General features: G+C 45.8%; 1 protein-coding gene across 7 annotated transcripts in view; it reads right to left on the reverse strand.

The window, feature by feature from the left end:
* The window catches only part of BICDL1 (BICD family like cargo adaptor 1), an 87,588-nt gene extending 73,464 nt beyond the window's left edge, over nucleotides 1-14,124 (reverse strand). For all 7 annotated transcript variants that reach the window (XR_013959525.1, XM_080649747.1, XM_080649748.1 and 4 more), the window contains exons 1-2: nucleotides 13,080-14,124; nucleotides 5,963-6,178 (exon numbers count right to left, since the gene is read on the reverse strand). Coding sequence is in view for 6 of the 7 variants with exons in the window: in XM_080649747.1 (XP_080505873.1) it covers nucleotides 5,963-6,178; nucleotides 13,080-13,508 (645 nt within the window). In the remaining variant the exon portion in view is untranslated. The remainder of the gene's footprint in view (nucleotides 1-5,962; nucleotides 6,179-13,079) is intronic.
* Between the last annotated feature and the right edge of the window lie 1,438 nt (nucleotides 14,125-15,562).

Below are 15,562 nucleotides of genomic sequence, written 5' to 3' on the forward strand. Positions count from 1 at the left end.
CTAATACATAATAATCAAAGAATCACTAAGATTGCATACATTCAGGCCTGCAGGGGACTGAAGCCCTAACTCCTAGTAAAGAAAATGGGGCTAGGACCACACACATGCTGTTGGTAGGATGAGGAGGGAAGGAGATGGAAAAAAGATGTGACTGACATATCACGCCTAAAATTGCAGGGAAAAGTGTAAGAACATTTCCTGGCCAGTTTTTACAAACTCTAGAGCTATGTATTTTGGGGAAGAAAAACCTTAGAAGTCCCTAAGCAATTTTAAACCCCATTTTTTATAAGAAAGCAATTGCTTTTTCCCATTCTTGGGTCACCAGGTGCTCAAGTCTGACCTTAGTGTTTGCAAGAATGTGCGAGCAGGGTTTTGTTAGTACCAGGAAAATGCTTTCTTTTAACTCTGAATGGCGTTTCTAACACCACGGAGATTCATTTTGAAAATAATATCTTATTTCAACTGCCTCTGAAGACTGAAAAGGCCAAATAAGAAGCCTGTGATTGCTGATATTCTCATAATGAACAAGACTGTTTCTCAGTGTTCAAATCACTGCTTTGGCTTGTCGGTGTACACACAGAATGTAAGAACGTTCCGCAGTGTCTAAACTGTGTTATACGCTGTAGCAGGATAAATGAGTGAATAATCACCTCAAGGCTCTTTAATACGGATCAGAACCCCGATATCTTCGCTGCTGCTGTTGAGAAAAGTCGTCTGGGGCTCTGGAGGTTTTTGCTGTAATGCCCGTGAAAAATACTGTATTATGTATCAGAAGGCTTCTCACCAAACCTCCATCTGAAGCTTTTTAAGGGGATACTCTCCTTAGACAACAAGTATAGCTGGGAGCCCTTTGTGAAAGCAAGGCCCGCTGTATTCTTTCCACTTGTAATATAATTAGGATGATAAATGTCTAACATGTCCTATGAAACTCCACTGTCAATGCCACCGTGGTATTACTTTGTAACTTAGGAAGCGAATTACACTTTCTCCAAATACATCAGCCTGAGTTTCACAAAACAAGACTCGTGATCTTAGAAGCTAGAAGAGAACTTAGAGGGCATTTTGTCCAAATAAGCAAATAAACAGGCGATAAAGGTATCCCCAGAGTATATGCAGCAGCGTCCAGGGAATATGGGGTGCCATAAAATAAACCCGACTCAACTCCTAGGACAGTGGTCGGCAAACTGCAGCTCGCGAGCCACATGCAGCTCTTTGGCCCCTTGAGTGTGGCTCTTCCACAAAATACCACGGCCTGGGTGAGTCTATTTTGAAGAAGTGGCGTTAGAAAAAGTTTAAGTTTAAAAAATTTGGCTCTCAAAAGAAATTTCAATCGTTGTACTGTTGATATTTGGCTCTGTTGACTGATGCGTTTGCCCACCACTGTCTTAGGAGAATCAATTTTACACAAATATTTTTGCATAGGGATGGACCTACTAAACAAAACATTTCACACACTGGCATGTGCTGGGGACACTCTCAAGTGAGAGAATCCATGTTTCACAAATGCAGAAGTCCCACTGACATGACGAGGGCATGATGATTATAACAGCTACCATACACTAGATATTGTGATTAGAGCTGTAACATACATTCTCTCAGTCCTCACAACACTATCAGGCGCTAGATATAATTGTTCTACTACATGGAGGAGGAAACTAAGGTAAAAAAATGTTTCCATGTTCATCCAGCTGGTAAAGAGCAGAGCCTGTGTTTGTCCCAGGCTGTCTGGCTCCAACGCCTATGATCTTAACTGCTGCCTCCGAAATGGGAAACTGAGGCCCAACCAGTCTTCAGAAGGAAGATCCTTAAGCAAGTCACGTATCCTTCTTTCTGTCTCTAAAGCTTTCCCAGCTATAAAATCAGAACGATACCTATCCCTTCCTTCATCGTAATGAGGATCCAGAAGTTCACGGGATACACATGCTCACAGCACCCTATGTTAGAGCTGAAAAGAACCTTAGTCACACAAAACACCTGTTCATGAATGTTTACAGTAGCCGAAAAGTGAAAACAACCCAATGTTCATCAAATAATGAGTGGATAAAAAAAATGTGTTATCTCCATGCAGTGGAATACTCTTCATCTGTAAAAATAAAGCACTCATACCTGCTACAATGCGGATGGACCTTGAAAACATTATGCTAAGGGAAAGAAGCCAGTCCCAAAGGGTCTCATATGCATGATTCCATTCAACTGAAATGAGAGGCCTGATGCACGAAATTTGTGCACTGGGGGGGAGGGGGTGTCCCTCAGCCCAGCCTGCACCCTTCCACAATCTGGGACTGCTGGATCCTAACCACTCACCCCCTAACTGCTCCCCTGCCGGCCTGATTAACATCTAACTGATCCCCTGCTGGCCTTATCGCCCCCAACTGCCCTCCCCTGCCAGCCTGATCGCCCCCAACTGCCCTCCCCTGCCAGCCTGATCGCCCCCAACTGCCCTCCCCTGCAAGCCTGGTCCCCACCCCCCAACTTCCTTTCCCTGCCGGCCTGATGGTCCCCAACTATCCTCCCCTGCAGGCCTGGTCCTCCCCAACTACCCTCCCCTGCTGGCCATCTTATGACAACGTGGGGGCAGCCATTTTGTGATGATGTGGGGGCGGCTATCTTGTGATGCGAGGGCGTTAGGGTCAATTTGCATATCACATCTTTATTATATAGGATGTGCAGAATAGGCAAATCCATAGAGACAGAGATTAGTGGTTGTCAGGGCATGGGGTAGAAGGTTAGGAGGACTCAGGGAGTGGCTGCTAATAGGTACAGGTTTTTTTTGGCGGGGGGGAGGTAAGATATCCTATAATTAGATAGTGGAGCTGGTAGCACAACTCTGTAAATATACTAAAAACCACTGAATTGTACACATTTAAAAAGTAAATGTTATGGCCTGTGAATTATATCTTAGTAGAACTATTATTAAAAAACAAAACAGCCCAGCCAACGTGGCTCAGTAGTTGAGCTTCGACCTAAGAACCAGGAGGTCACGGGTCAATTCCTGGTCAGGGCACATGCCTGGTTGTGGGATCGATCCCCAGTGTAGGGTGTGCAGGAGGCAGTCAATCAATGATTCTCTCTCATCACTGATGTTTCTCTCTCCCCCTCTCCTTTACTCTCTGAAATCAATAAAAAAAAATTTAAAAACAAACAAACAAATGCCTTGAAAGACATGGCAGTAAAGGAAATACATTTAAAAATACTTTGGACAAAAGCACCACAGAAATATTGTACTGCATTTTAGATATTATACATTTCATGCTTATAAAAGCACATTATGTACATTGCAAAAATGTATGGCTTTCTATTACTTCTGCTGGTTGTTTTCTTGTCCTAGGAGAATCACTTCAAAGTACCACTCAAGTCCTCAAGTTCCTGAATACCCAGTTAATAAAATAAAAATGTAATGCACGCTAAACTGGCTGCCGATGGAAAGAAGCCCCAGGGAATTGTCCTGCTTAAAAAGAGAAAGGGAAAGAAGGCCACTAAACTCACCAAGGGCCTACATTCAAGGCCAGAGAGGATACGAAGAATCTAGATCGAGTGGAAATGATATCCTCCTACAATCTTTTGGGAGCTGCTTATCAGGAATTTCTACAGAGAAATTAGGCAAAGGAACCTCAACTATAAAGACACTGGTTAAATAAAAGAACCATCCACACCGACACAAATCCTTACCTTCTTATACGACTTAACATGAACACTTTATCTTATTCTCGTCAGCAGTACTTGCACAGCGCAAATTTTACCCCCATTTTAGGGACAAGGAAAGTGAGGCACAAAGAAGGTCGTCAGCTAATAAGGAGCATCCACATTCCCAGCTCTGGGCTCTTTCCTGTGTCATGCTAATAATGTTTGCTCTCTCCCTTCCTCTGTCTTGGCCACCTGGAGTTCTTCTAGAACGTGAATTTAGCCTCAAGAAATAATTTCCCCTTTCACTGTTCTGGCTGGTTGTGTTCCTTTCTTAAGTCTCCATAAGAAACACTTGCTCAGAATCAGTATGAAATAAATGATTTTGAACAAACAAATCAATGTGGCTAGGCCTATGTGGTTAGTTTAATCTTTCATGAATAACAAAGACTCAAAAACCTGTACACAATCTCACAAGGTTAGAGATTCCCTCCCCAGTCGCTGAAAATGGTTTTAGAACCGAGTCAGAAACGCTGTTACTGAGCTGGCCCTGTAAATGACTTCTTGAAGAACTGGCCAACTCTTCCTTTCCAGCCAATCAAATGGTGACTGGATTCCCTAGACAGGAAACCTGCAGGTAAGACCTTTAGATCGATGGCTTGAATTCTCACCTTTCATATACATTCTATTTTTTTACATTTTTTAAAATTTAGAGAGAGAGAGAGAAACATGGATTTGTTGCTCCACCCATTTATGCGTTCACTGGCTGATTCTTACACATGCCCTGCCTGGGGATGGAATCCACAACCCTGGTGCACTGACAGGGCACTCCAACCAACGGAGCCGCCGGGCCAGGGCCACCTTTCAGATACATTCCGGTATGAACGCATCTCTTTCTCTTCCTCCTTTCCTTCTTCCTTCCTTCTCCCTCACCTATTCTCCCTCTCCCTCCCCCTTCCATTCTCTCCTTCTTTACCTCCCCTTCCTCTTCCTTTCTCTATTATAGCATTTACGTCACACTTCCTTGTGAGGAATGAAGGCTTTAACTAGTCTCAGAGTACCCACTGGAAGCAACTGACTAGTGAAATAACCTCATACAAGTGTTAAGCATCGAATTAGTGGAAACACCAAGAATTTACCGTATGCTGCTCTAGCCAAGCCTTTCCCAAAGATCTAAGAACCAAAGACGAACCATGCTCCCATGAGAATATCAGTGCTGCCCTAGCCAGTTTGGCTCAGTGGATAGAGCATTGGCCTGCGGATTCAAGGTTTCCAGGTTCAATTCTGGTCAAGGGCACATGCCCGGGTTGCAGGCTCAATCCCCAGTAGGGGTGTGCAGGAGGCAGCCAATCAATGAGTGCCTCTCATCATTGATGTTTCTCTCTCTCTCTCTCTCTCTCTCTCTCTCTCTCTCTCTCTCTCTCTTCCTTCCTCTCTGAAATCAATAAAAAAATTATTTTTAAAGAATATTAATGCTTAGGGATGAAATCAGAGAAGAGGTTCTTTCTTTCTTTTGGTAACTAAAGAGTTAGCAGTTTTCTTTCCAACACACAAGAAGGACTTAGGCACAACAGTAAATGCAGCTCTTAATTCAAAGCGGGCGGATTTGGAGACCAGGGCATTAACCACATTCCTGCATTTGTGAAAGGTGTGCTCTGTATTTAAATTAGATTTCCACCTAGTCAGTCTTCAAACCCTTTCTCTGCAATGATTTTACAGGCTTGACCTTGGTTAATTAGCACTTTCATGACACCACCCTATAAATGGTACAAGTATATTTTTTAAAGAACGTTTACTTCGTGTGGAAATAAAGAGAACAAATCTTAAATACAGATACACATACCTCCTTTCATATTTAAATAATACGAAGGAATCTACATTCACAAAGGCAACATCAATAAAAATCATCTGCCCTAGAAATTTTCCCTTCAGTTTGAAGACAGAGGCATTTGATATTTGAACTAAACACATTAACATAATTTTACCAGTGACAGGTTTTCTCTAGGTAAAGGAATCATAGGTTTTTGGAGCTACAAGGAATGTCAGAAACCATTAAACACAACGCTTTCATTTTAAAAATGAGAAAACCCCCAAGTTAAGTGATTGTTAAAGCCTCAATAGCTGGCCAATGCCAGGAAAGGGTCTTGGCTCCTGACTCGTAGTTTGGCACAGCTAAAGTCCTTAAAGGTGAAAAATACTCAACTTGTTGATATAACACCAAACGCAACAGAAGTGAGAATTACTCTCACTATATACATGATTGACGTGACACAGAAGCTCTATTTCAGCTTTCAAATTCAGTTAAGAATTTTACGCCATCGATTCTTAACTTGGGACTCACCCTGCTGAGCTGATCCAGTAACCTTTGGTTCTGTTCCGATAATTCCTGGACAGCCCGTGTCTTTTCTCGATCTGCCTCCCGTAGATGAACCTGCTGCCTCTCCAACTCGTCCTGAAGCTGTTTCACATCGCTCTCCAGCTCGGACACGCGCCCTTCCCACTCTCCTTCTCGGTTCTCAAATCGTCTTCTTAGTTCGTGCTTCTCTTGTTCTAAGTGCTAGGTGAAAAGTGAAGATTTAAAACCTGTTAAAAATTCTACAGCCTTTCGTTTTTCTCTTTGCACACTCTCCTAACTTTTTTTGTTTATTGATTTTAGAGAGAGAGAAACATCGACTCGTTCCGTTTACTCATGCATTCATTGGTTGAGTCTTGTATGTGTCTGACCAGGGATGGAATCCACAACCTTGGTGTATCGGGACCATGCTCTAACCAACTGAGCTACCTGGCCAGGGCCTCTCCTAACTTCTCTTTTTTAGTACAACAAAACACTACCACTACGGAAAAGTTGCCCATTTCACAGCTACGAAAATATTCCCTCCGTCCAGCGTAGAAAAGGAGTTGGTTTCATAAAGAGAATGCCATTCCTATTGAAAATACTTAAAGTTATTATGTTAATTTTTGTCCTAGGGCATGGGGTTCTAGACTTAGGAATTCACTTGAAATTTAGCAAGTTATCTAATTAATTGAGCTATACATTTAAACAACTTAAAATGACTACTTAAGAAGGCTTGCCCTAGCCGGCTTGGCTCAGTGGACAGAGCGTCAGCCTGTGGACTGAAGGGTTCCAGGTTCGATTCTGGCCAAGGGCACATGCTGGGTTGCAGGCTCGATCCCCAGTAGGGGGCGTGCAGGAGGCAGCCGATCAATGATTCTTTCATCATTGACTTTTCTATCTCTCCTTCTCCCTTCCTCTCTGAAATCAATAAAGAAATATATTAAAAAAAAAAAAAAAAAGGCTTCTGTTGAAAGCATCTTTTATGCCTGGCACAATACCAGACAGAATTTTCAGAAATGGAAAGAACTCCAGAGATCCTTCAGATTTACTATCTTTTCTTACAAAAGAGGCAACAGAAGAGGTTAAGTAACGAGCTCAAGATCAACACTAGTAAATGACAGAGCTGGGATTTGTGTCCCAGACATTTGACGGTTTAGTGCTCTACATCACCACTCAATAGATATTTGTTGCTATATATATAGCACTGTATTTCAAAATCACTAAGGCAAGGCCAGGTGCAGGCCTACTCTAAATCATGGCCTAGGAGCCTTGCACATTTTTTTCTAATCCATTCATTCATTCTTTAGTGCCTACCAGGAGCCAGCCACTGTGCTGGGGACACAGTGATGAACAAAACAGACATGGTCCTTGCCTACATGGAGTTTTTATTCCAGTGGGACGGCTGATACCTGTAATAAGTAGTGTGTGAAAATGGTGTGCAGGAAAAAGTATAAACAATTGGAAGTAGCAGCTTAACAGAAAAAGACTCTATTGGATTGAAGGAAATAAGAACATCGTTCTGTTTCTGTGCGATGAATACGACTGCCTCTGTTCAGAGGCAAGTATGTTCTCCTACTTGAAAGCATAGTATGTACAAAAAAAAGCCAAGTCTATACCTAAAGGATCATATGAATATAAGTTAAAGCAATGGTCCTCAACTTTCAGTGTCTCAGAAAAGCTCTGATCTAAATGTCCAAAATATACCCATCTGAACCCCAGTTTCAAAGATCGTGATTTAGTTAAGAATGGGATAAGGCCTAGGCATCCATTCATCCATCCACCCACCCACCCACCTATCCAAGATCTGATGCACTGAAGGTTGATGTCAAGCATGAAATTATTTCAACAGGCTAACAGGAGCATATGGATCTTCTCCTTCAGAGGACTCAGCCATCTCTTCACCTTGGAGAGCTAGGCTCTCAATCCATCCAAGATTTCACTTTTCAAACATTTTTTGGAATGCTTCTTTTGGGAAGCCTTAAGGGCCAGAGTGTGGTTACACAAGAAAATCAGTCCCATTATTTCACATCTGAGATGTGTCTGAAAAAGAGGTGATGTCATTTCATCCTGACAGCTATTCATTCCTTACTTTGCTCCGGGTGAGGTGTGTTTCTAAAAGTCGAATTTACCTCCAAAAGATGAAAATTTACCATTACAGAATAGTCCAAATAATGTGCCAAAAGATAAAAGCAGTGATCCAAAACTAAATTTCTGAGCACATTAGCAAAGGCAGTTTGTTAATAAATATTGAAATAAATGTACAGCCTCCCAAGTTGATCACTTTAAGGGAACAACTCATTTGTGTATAGCCATGCTATATATTTGTTGAAAAAGTCACTTTTTGGTTGTACTTTATACAGCCTCTGTTTGGAGCATGTGGGAAAAGGAATGACAAGAGAGAGACTTGTACTCATCAGCATGAGAATTTCATGCTCTACCACTGCTTCCCTCATATTGCTAAACTTCCAAAAGGAGGATGTTTTACTCACTGTAGACACTTCAGAAAGATGAAATGCAGAAACAAGTGATAATTACAGTCTTAAAATTGCAATTCTTGGTTTTATTGAGTTTTTCCAAAATGAAAAATATTGAGCAGACGGCAACAGCAAGAACTCAGTACTCACAGTGTTACTGAGAGGCCAGATAAATTAGGCTTGGGTTCTGAAAGAACAGAGAGACTTAAAAATACTCAGCAAACAGCTGTTAGTGAACAGCCCAACCAAGCAACTGAAACAATCCAATCCACTTGAGGGGCGGGGCTGAGGACAGGTGGTGCTGATCAGTCTGTCCTTGTATTTCTTTGGACATGTGACAAAGCTCCTAATTCAGGTTTCTCAACACTTGGGGGGTGGGAGGGGAGGAAAATCAAGACCTTCCTATTTATAAACATACAAAATGTAGCCTTTTATCTACTCTGAAAAAGAAAGGTTTCTCCTGGAATTATATTTCAGTTAAGTGCTGAATTAACCAGTAAACTCTAGGCCAGCGGTCGCCAACCTTTCGGACCTCACGGACCACCCGTGGCAAGCGCTGCTCTAGGCAGAACTGTCAGCAAGCGTGGAGGTCCGGAGGCTCTGCCCAGGCTTCCTTGTTTCTTGGGACTATATGGTGTCTTAAAAGTTAATATCTACACCTGAAACTAACATAATGTTATAGGTCAAATACCTCCACAGAGGAAAAAGTTAGTATCAAAAGTGTCAAGGTCATCACAAACAAAGAAATTCACCCTGGCCAAATAGCTCAGTTAGTTACAGGTTTGATGCTCAGTTAGGACACATACTAGAATCAACCAATAAATGCATAAATAAGTGGAACAACAAATCCATGTTTCTCTCTCTCCCTTTCTTTCTCTCTCCCTTCCTCCCCACTTTCCTCTATCTCTAAAAAAATAAAATAAAAAATCAATGAATAAAAATGAATTAAAAAAACAACAATACGGCAAGTCTAAGAAACTGTTGCAGCAAAGAAGAGACTGAGATATGAAAACTAAATGTAATGTGGTATCCTGAATGGAATCCTGGAACAGAAAAATACATTAGGTAAAGGCTAAGGAAATCTGAATAAACTCAGGACTTTAGTTAATAATAACGTATCAGTATTGGTTTCTTTTAAATATATATATATATATATATTTTATTGATTTCAGAGAGGAAGGGGGGGGAGAGATAGAAACATCAGTGATATGAGAGAATCATTGATTGGCTACCTCCTGCACACCCCACACTGGAGACCTCTGGGTTCCTGGGTTGAGACTCAACCGCTGAGCCACACTGACCAGGTAGTATTGGCTTCTCCATTATGGTGTGTACCATACTAATGTAAGATGTTAGTAATAGAGGAAACTGGGTACAGGGCATATGGAAACTCTGCACCATCTTTCCACATTTTTCTGAAAATCTAAAATCATTCTAAAAAAAAAAAGTTTATTTAAAACTCTGAAAAAACAAAAGCTAGTACCATTAGCCTACCTAAAACTGGTTGTCACAGAAATGGATTTCTGCAAAGAACTGAAAAAGCAACACCATTCTCCTAAGTCCAGGATATGATTCTTGAAAAATACAAAGAAAAAAGTCCTTTTTTAAAAGTGGACCTAGCACTGAATGCAAATAAAGACCCCTAGGTCTGCTTCCCTAAATCTGCCATTGAGTCCCATTATTAATCATTCTCACCTTACTTGTTTTGCCCTCTTAAGAAAATAGTACTGGAACCCCCACTGGGTGGCTCAGTTGGTTGGGGTGTCACCCTGTACACCAAAAAGGCTGAGGGTTTGATTCCCGACCAAGGCACATACCTGGGTTGTGGGTTTGGGCCTGTAGGGGAGGCAACCAATCCATGTTTCTCTCTGTCTCTCAAATCAGTGAAACATAACAATGACTGGCTGAGGATAAAACAACTGATACAGTGCCTGCCTTCTTGGGGTCCACGGTCTCTCTGGCCTCAGTTTCCTTTTATTTATCATGAGTATGTAGATTAAAAATTTTGATTTTAGAGAGGGGAAGAGGGAGGGAGATAGAAACATTTATCGGTTGCCTCCCGTATGTGCTCTAACGGGGGAATCAAACCCACAACCTGAGTATGTGCCCTGACCCAGAATGGAACCCACAACTTTTTGGTGCACCAGATGACACTCCAACCAACTAAGACCCACTGGCTAGGGCAAAACTAAAAATTTTTAAGGTCATTTTCAAACATATCTAGCAGAAATAGTTCTTCATCACACAGCTTCAATAATGCTCAATATTTGGCTTTTTAAAAATAAACTTTTAAAAAACGTTATTTTTAAAATTGTGGTAAAGTACAGCATTCCCCCCTTATCTGTAGTTTCGCTTTCCACAGTTTCAACTACCCACAGTCAAGCCTGGTCCAAAAATATTAAATGGAAAATTCCAGAAATAAACAATTCATAAGTTTTCAACTTTGCGCCCACCTGAGAAGCGTGATAAATCTCGCACCCTCCCACTCTGTCCTGCCTGGCAAGTGAATCATCCCTTTGTCCAGCTGTATACGCTCCCCACCAGTTAGTCAACTTCGGAGCCCTCCGGGTTATCAGATCCATTAACCTGGTATTGCAGTGCTTGTGTTCAGGTAACCCTTATTTTACTTAATATGGCTGCAAAACACAAAGGTAGTAATGTTGGCCATTTGGAACCGCCAGGGAAGCTGTGAGAAGGTAAAAGTTCTCGACTTAATTGTTCTGTTTTATTATTAGCTGTTGTTAATCTCTTACTGTGCCTCACTCATAAATTAAACTTTATCATAGGTATGTATGTATAGGAAAAAACATAGTACATATGAGGTTCGGTACTATCTGTGGTTTCCAGCATCTGTTGGGGGTCTGGGAACATATCCTCCTCAGATAAGGGGGGACTACAGTATACGTAACATAAAATTTCCCGTCTTAATTTTTAAGTGTACAATTCAGTAGTGTTAAGTACATTCACACTGTTGTGCAACCAACTTCCAGAAATTAACTAGAGTTCATAATGCTGACCTGCAGAGGAGTGAAGGTTTTAAAAACTAGTTTAAGAGCTTTAAACTATTTCATAGTCAAAGGTAATTTATTCACTTAGAACAGAGCCTTTCTGGGTACCGAATTTTGAAATCTTTTTCCTTTGTTGAAGAAATGTCTAAAGGCTCCACATGGAACCCAGGATGTGTGTAACTGCACACTCAGGACTGCTCTGAAATCTACCACTCATCAGACTGACTGATATGATGGTCCTTTCAAGTCGGCTGTCTCTTCAATCAACTCCCTCACTGAAGGAATTTCAAATCAAGTATAAATCTCTGCAGTAGTACTTCTATATAGAGCCGTGTAATCAAATCTCTTTAAAAAAAAAAAAAGACACCCTTTTATTTGTAGACCTCTACTTCAAGTGAAAATGAAACAATTCAATTCATCGGGCTGCTTTTTGGCAGTCTACCTATAGGTTTCACAAACCGCTTTTCACAGAGGTATCTGGAGAGTTCATCGACTGGCAGACCTAGTTAACAGGCCAACTGAACTACAGGGCACTCACAGGTTTCCTTTTTCTCTCCCTGATTTACTTTTGGTATGTTGTTGGACTACAGACACACTTAAATGGTATTCTAGAAAAGTTTTGCAGCCTACATTCTGACTGTTCAACCAGTAGCACGTGATATAGAACCAGACTCGGGTCAATTTCAGACCTTATTCAGGACTGTACTATTCTCCTGTAACCAATAAAAAACAAAAAAACTGGCTGTAACCAAAGTGGGTAACAATAGTAAATGCACAGGCCGAAAAAAGATAAGCTTGTCTCCACTGCCACCGATGCTTCCCCTTTTTAAACCTGATTTTTAGAAATGCTGGTGGTGTTCCATACCACTTTCTAGTTAAGACCCTTTTCTAGTTAAGGGCAAGAAATGGCAGAAATCTTATAGCTCCTTTAAGGGGTATGTATAATAGTTGAAACAATATGGTCCTCATATTTGGCCATCCAATTGCACGTGTGAGACCCAGAACACAGGAAAGTGCTGTTTAAATACACATAAAATACTGAGGTCCAAATTAAATCCACTCCCAGCGGTCACATGCTGAGCCCAGGCTTGCCTGGCTGCAATGGAACCACGTTTCCTAATCCCCGAGTATTTGAAGGCTATAAAAAGCTCCTTTAGGGGCACTTGTTTCCCACAACTCTGAGCTGCCGGGAAGTTAAGACAAGGGCATCTGGAGGCCTTAATGCCCAAACTAGAAAGCGTTAGGCTAACACCCTGATTAGAGATTAACTACTTCTCTGAAAACCTGAAGCGTATTTTAAATGCTTACCCTTTCTCACTTCTGTGTGCACACATCACGCAGCCTGTATGAACTAGTCATACTGGAAGCTCTAGATGCTGTGTACAGTCCATATACAGACTGGTCCACAGCGTGCATGGACCCATTTGTTGTGAACAGGGTGGCAAAGTCTGTGTATTCAATGGATGCCCTGGTCTGATAATCCGAAACCCTCCATCCTACCCCCACGCTTCCAGGCGGTTTTCTGTGAGGTAGGGTGAGCAAGGGAGGGGTGGAGTGGGTGAGTGGCTCCGGAAGCTGCCCAGGACCTGGCGGGTGTCTGGGCTCCCCGCTTCCCACCCATCCCGACGGGGACGAACTCACCTCCAGTTTGTCTGTCAGCTCCTTGTGCATTTGTTCGTACTGCCGGCTCATGTCCTGGTTCTTCTCGAGCAGCGCCTTGCCCAGCCGGGCCGCCAGCACCAGATCCTTCTCCTTCTGCCGGATCACCGACAGCAGCTCGGGGTCCTGGGCGGGCAGAGGCAGCAGTCCGGCCTCCTCGGCCAGAGGCCCGGGCTCGGCCGGAGGCTGCTCTCCGGGGTCGGACGGCCGTTCCCCGGCCGCCAGCAGCGCCAGCTCCTCCTCTAACGCCAGTTCCAGCTCCCCGGGGCCCCCGGGGAAGGAGACCTGGGCGGCGGCGGCTGGACTCCCGACGGTGTCCGTGGCCGCGGTGGGCAGCTCCATGCAGCAGGCGCTGTCCGGCTCTGCGGGTGCTGAAGCGCGGCCGGCCAAGCCCAGGCAGAAGGCGGACATGGCCCGCGCGCGCGGAGCCCGCAGCGGTGCGGCCCGGCCGGCGCGCGCCAGGCTGCAGGGGGAGGGGCCCCGCCGCACCGCCTCGCGCCTCGCCCGCCTCGCGCCGCGGCACGCGCCCCCCGGGCCCCGCGAGTCCTGGGCGCGGCGCGCGCCGGCCCGCCCCTCCCCCACGCCGGCGGCACGCGCCCCTCCGCCCGCCCCCGAGCTCAGCTGCTCCGCGCGCCGCGGAGGGGGGGTGGCACCGGGAAGGCCCAGCGAAGGAAGACTAAGGGCCGCGAGGCGAGGGGAGGTTGCGGGGAGGAACGCCGCCGCCGCCGCCGCCGCCGGGTTTTCAGCCGCCCTGTTGCTGTTGCTGCTGCCGCTGCCGCCACCGGCCGGGCAGCGCTTCACGGGGCCGGCTGCGCTCCGCTGTCGCTTCGACGCGCGCTGCTGCTGCTGCTGCCGGCGGCCACTCTCCGCAGCCGCGCTCCATGTCCCTCCGCGCAGCGGCAGCCCCGGCGGCGGCGGCGGCGGCTGCTGCAGGCGCCGAGGCGGCGGCTCCACATCGCGCGCCGCGCAGCCCGGCGAGCTCCTTCCTGCCTTTCGGGGCCCCTCGCGCTCACCGGACCGCCCGCACCCCGCCCCGGGCTTCCGGCCGCGCCTCTCGCCCCGCCCCCTGCCGCCGCCTGACGCGCGCGGGCACCTGTTCGCCGCGCCGCGCGGGATTCGCCGGCTCCTGGGTCTCCTCGGCGGCGCCAGGTGCCGTAACCCCTGCGCGGCCTCACGCCCGGGGCGGCGCGCGGGGCGGCTGGCACCTCCCTGAGGCTCCCACCGCGCCTGGGACCCGCGGAACGGGCCCTCCGGCCCCCCAAGGTGCGGCCCGGCCCCCAGCACTCTCAGCTGGGGTGTGGCCTCGGTCTCCCGTGGGAACCCGGCCCCGCTCCCACTTGGGGGCTGGGGAGTCTCACAAGCTGGCGAGGCTCAGGCTTGGCGCCGCCTCTTTGGCGGCCTGCGCGGGGCCGGGAGACATTCCCGAGGACAGGTGGCCCAGACCCAGAGAGACTGAGTGAGGTCCGGCCCCGCGAGGGCGAAGCCGTCAGGAGAGGGAGCCCTAGAGAGCGGGAGAAGGGACTGTCTCAGAAGCCCGGCATCTTGATGATGATGACTCAGGGATGTGAGGGACCAGAACCTCGAAAATAATAGCCTGAAAGAAAGGAATTCTATTGAGAAATGAAAAACACCTCTCCCTGAGGAGAATATGGAACAAAGAAATGCCCCTAATAATAACTTCTGCTTCTGAGGCACTGGGTAGGCGCCAAGGCGGGAGCTCAGGGATGTACACGCATTATCTTAGATGATCCGCGCAAGGACCCTAGGACGTGAGCTCGGTCACTCTTCCCATTTTACGGAGGAGGAAATCGAGGCCCGTCGTCGCTCAGGTAATTACAACAGGATCCGACCCAGGCAGGCCGACGCGGGGTTAGGGTAAAGCATTACTTCCCCACAAGCGAAGGCCAGAGGAAGATGGTGGTGAGGAGCGCTCCCCGCAGGGATCAGAAGGAAGACTGGAGCGCACTGGGTGGTGCCAGTCGGTTCTTGCTCTGACCTCATTGGTGATGCTCCGTCTCCTATTTTCAGAAACTGCCCTTTCTGAAGCTAGAGTCGGCCCCGATCCTTTACCTTTCCTCTTGGACAACATCCCATTTTTAGTTAGATCATGGCTTGATTCTTTCACCGCAGTGGAATGAGAATTTCAGGACAAGAGGCCGAAATGGGTCAAATGTTTCTCCTGGCTTTTATTCCTTATTAAAATCAGAGCCCAGCCGTATTCAGGCCTATTCACCACTTTCTGCCCTCAGGCTGAGGGTGAGAATCTGAAAGGCCCTGAGCCTTAGGTCTGGCTTTGCTCACTTGTTGCCTGGAAAGGAGAGAGACAATAGGGGTCCCACATCAGTCTTAGAGCTCAATTTTGCAGTTCCCCTTTGTCTCTTTTTGCTCAGGAAAGGACATGTTTCTCCCTAATCTATTAGAAACAGAATTCCTAATCCAGAGAGGTCTCGGCTGTTTATTTTTCC

The sequence above is a fragment of the Plecotus auritus genome (genome assembly GCF_963455305.1).
Source record: "Plecotus auritus genome assembly, chromosome: 13".
Lineage (NCBI taxonomy): Eukaryota > Metazoa > Chordata > Mammalia > Chiroptera > Vespertilionidae > Plecotus > Plecotus auritus.